Source organism: Chaetura pelagica, unplaced genomic scaffold (assembly GCF_000747805.2).
Source record: "Chaetura pelagica isolate M959 unplaced genomic scaffold, ChaPel_1.0 C11649184, whole genome shotgun sequence".
NCBI classification, from domain to species: domain Eukaryota; kingdom Metazoa; phylum Chordata; class Aves; order Apodiformes; family Apodidae; genus Chaetura; species Chaetura pelagica.
The window spans coordinates 1-1,334 of record NW_009970261.1 but is presented as its reverse complement, the minus strand read 5'-3'; the positions used below and the strand labels follow the sequence as shown (position 1 = coordinate 1,334).

General features: G+C 43.7%; 1 protein-coding gene across 1 annotated transcript; it reads left to right on the top strand.

Annotated features, from left to right (window-relative positions):
* Window positions 1–355: 355 nt before the first annotated feature.
* LOC104384749 (bisphosphoglycerate mutase-like) lies at window positions 356–956 on the top strand (the record flags this gene model as incomplete). The annotated part of the gene is made up of 1 exon (XM_010005957.1): window positions 356–956. A coding segment is annotated over exon 1 (601 nt), but the record flags the coding sequence as incomplete, so codon positions are not given.
* Between the last annotated feature and the right edge of the window lie 378 nt (window positions 957–1,334).

Genomic DNA, 1,334 nt, shown 5'->3' with positions numbered 1-1,334 from the left:
GCTCTCTTTAAGCACGTGAGGAAAATCAGTGGGCAGGACCAGCTTGTACAAATCTTCCACAAATCAATTGGTTAAATGGGCTAGTTGCAACAAGCTGGGTGGAGGATGGTGCTTTTCCTCCCACATGAGGGTGGGAAGGAATTCAAAGTCAGAGATGTCAAAGGTAGAAGCACACTTAGCAGACACCTATTTGTTTAGTTGTTTTGATACTGATAGTTGCCTACTCTTTGCTACCGTATTACTACTTCTAATGCATTATCTGTGGGATGTTTGATGTATTTGTCTCGTGTCTCTGTACAGATGCATCATTATTAGATGTCAGACTAGTTGTCACCTGTGCTAAGCTGCAACCAAGATGGCTAAGTACAGACTTGTTCTCTTGAGACATGGGGAAGGAGCCTGGAACAAGGAGAATCGCTTTTGCAGCTGGGTGGACCAGAAGCTGAGCAGTGATGGGATAAAGGAAGCTCAGAACTGTGGCAAACACCTCAAAGCACTGGGCTTCGAGTTTGACCTCGTCTTCACCTCTGTACTCAGGCGCTCCATCCAGACTGCATGGCTCATCCTGGAAGAGATGGGCCAGGAGTGGGTCCCCATTCAGAGTTCCTGGCGACTGAATGAACGTCACTATGGTGCACTGATTGGTCTCAACAGAGCAGAAATGGCACTAAATCATGGGGAGGAGCAAGTGAAACTATGGAGGAGAAGCTATGATGTTACACCACCTCCCATAACTGAATCTCATCCTTACTATGAAGAAATCTACAATGATCGCCGGTATAAATGCAGTGATGTCTCTCAAGATAATCTCCCAAAGGCTGAAAGTCTAAAAGATGTGCTTGATAGACTCCTTCCCTATTGGAATGAAAAGATAGTGCCAGAACTGAAAAGTGGCAAAATGATCCTTATCTCTGCTCATGGTAACAGCAGCAGGGCATTGCTGAAGCATGTGGAAGGTAAGGGTCTTCCTTTTAGCCTTCCCTTCTTTTCCTTACTTAACTGTTTAGAGCTCTAAGTCTTGTTCTGTGGGATATATTACTTATCTTGGCTCTGTAACACTCAGTATCTGTGGTGTCCAATGAGAAAGTTAAAAGTTGGCTTATTTGAACAGGAATCAAACTGAGGGATGTTGAGGGGGGAGAGAATTAGGTTAATGTAGTTACGGAAAGAACCAGATGTTTTCCCCTTGTCCCTCACTGTTCATTTTAAACTACTGTATTCAAACTAACTTTGTGGTTTGTCTAGATGTGTAGTGATAGGGTGAGGGGTAATGATTTTGAGCTGGAAGAAGAAAATTAAATTGTTTAGTGTGAGGGTGGTGAGACACTAGAACA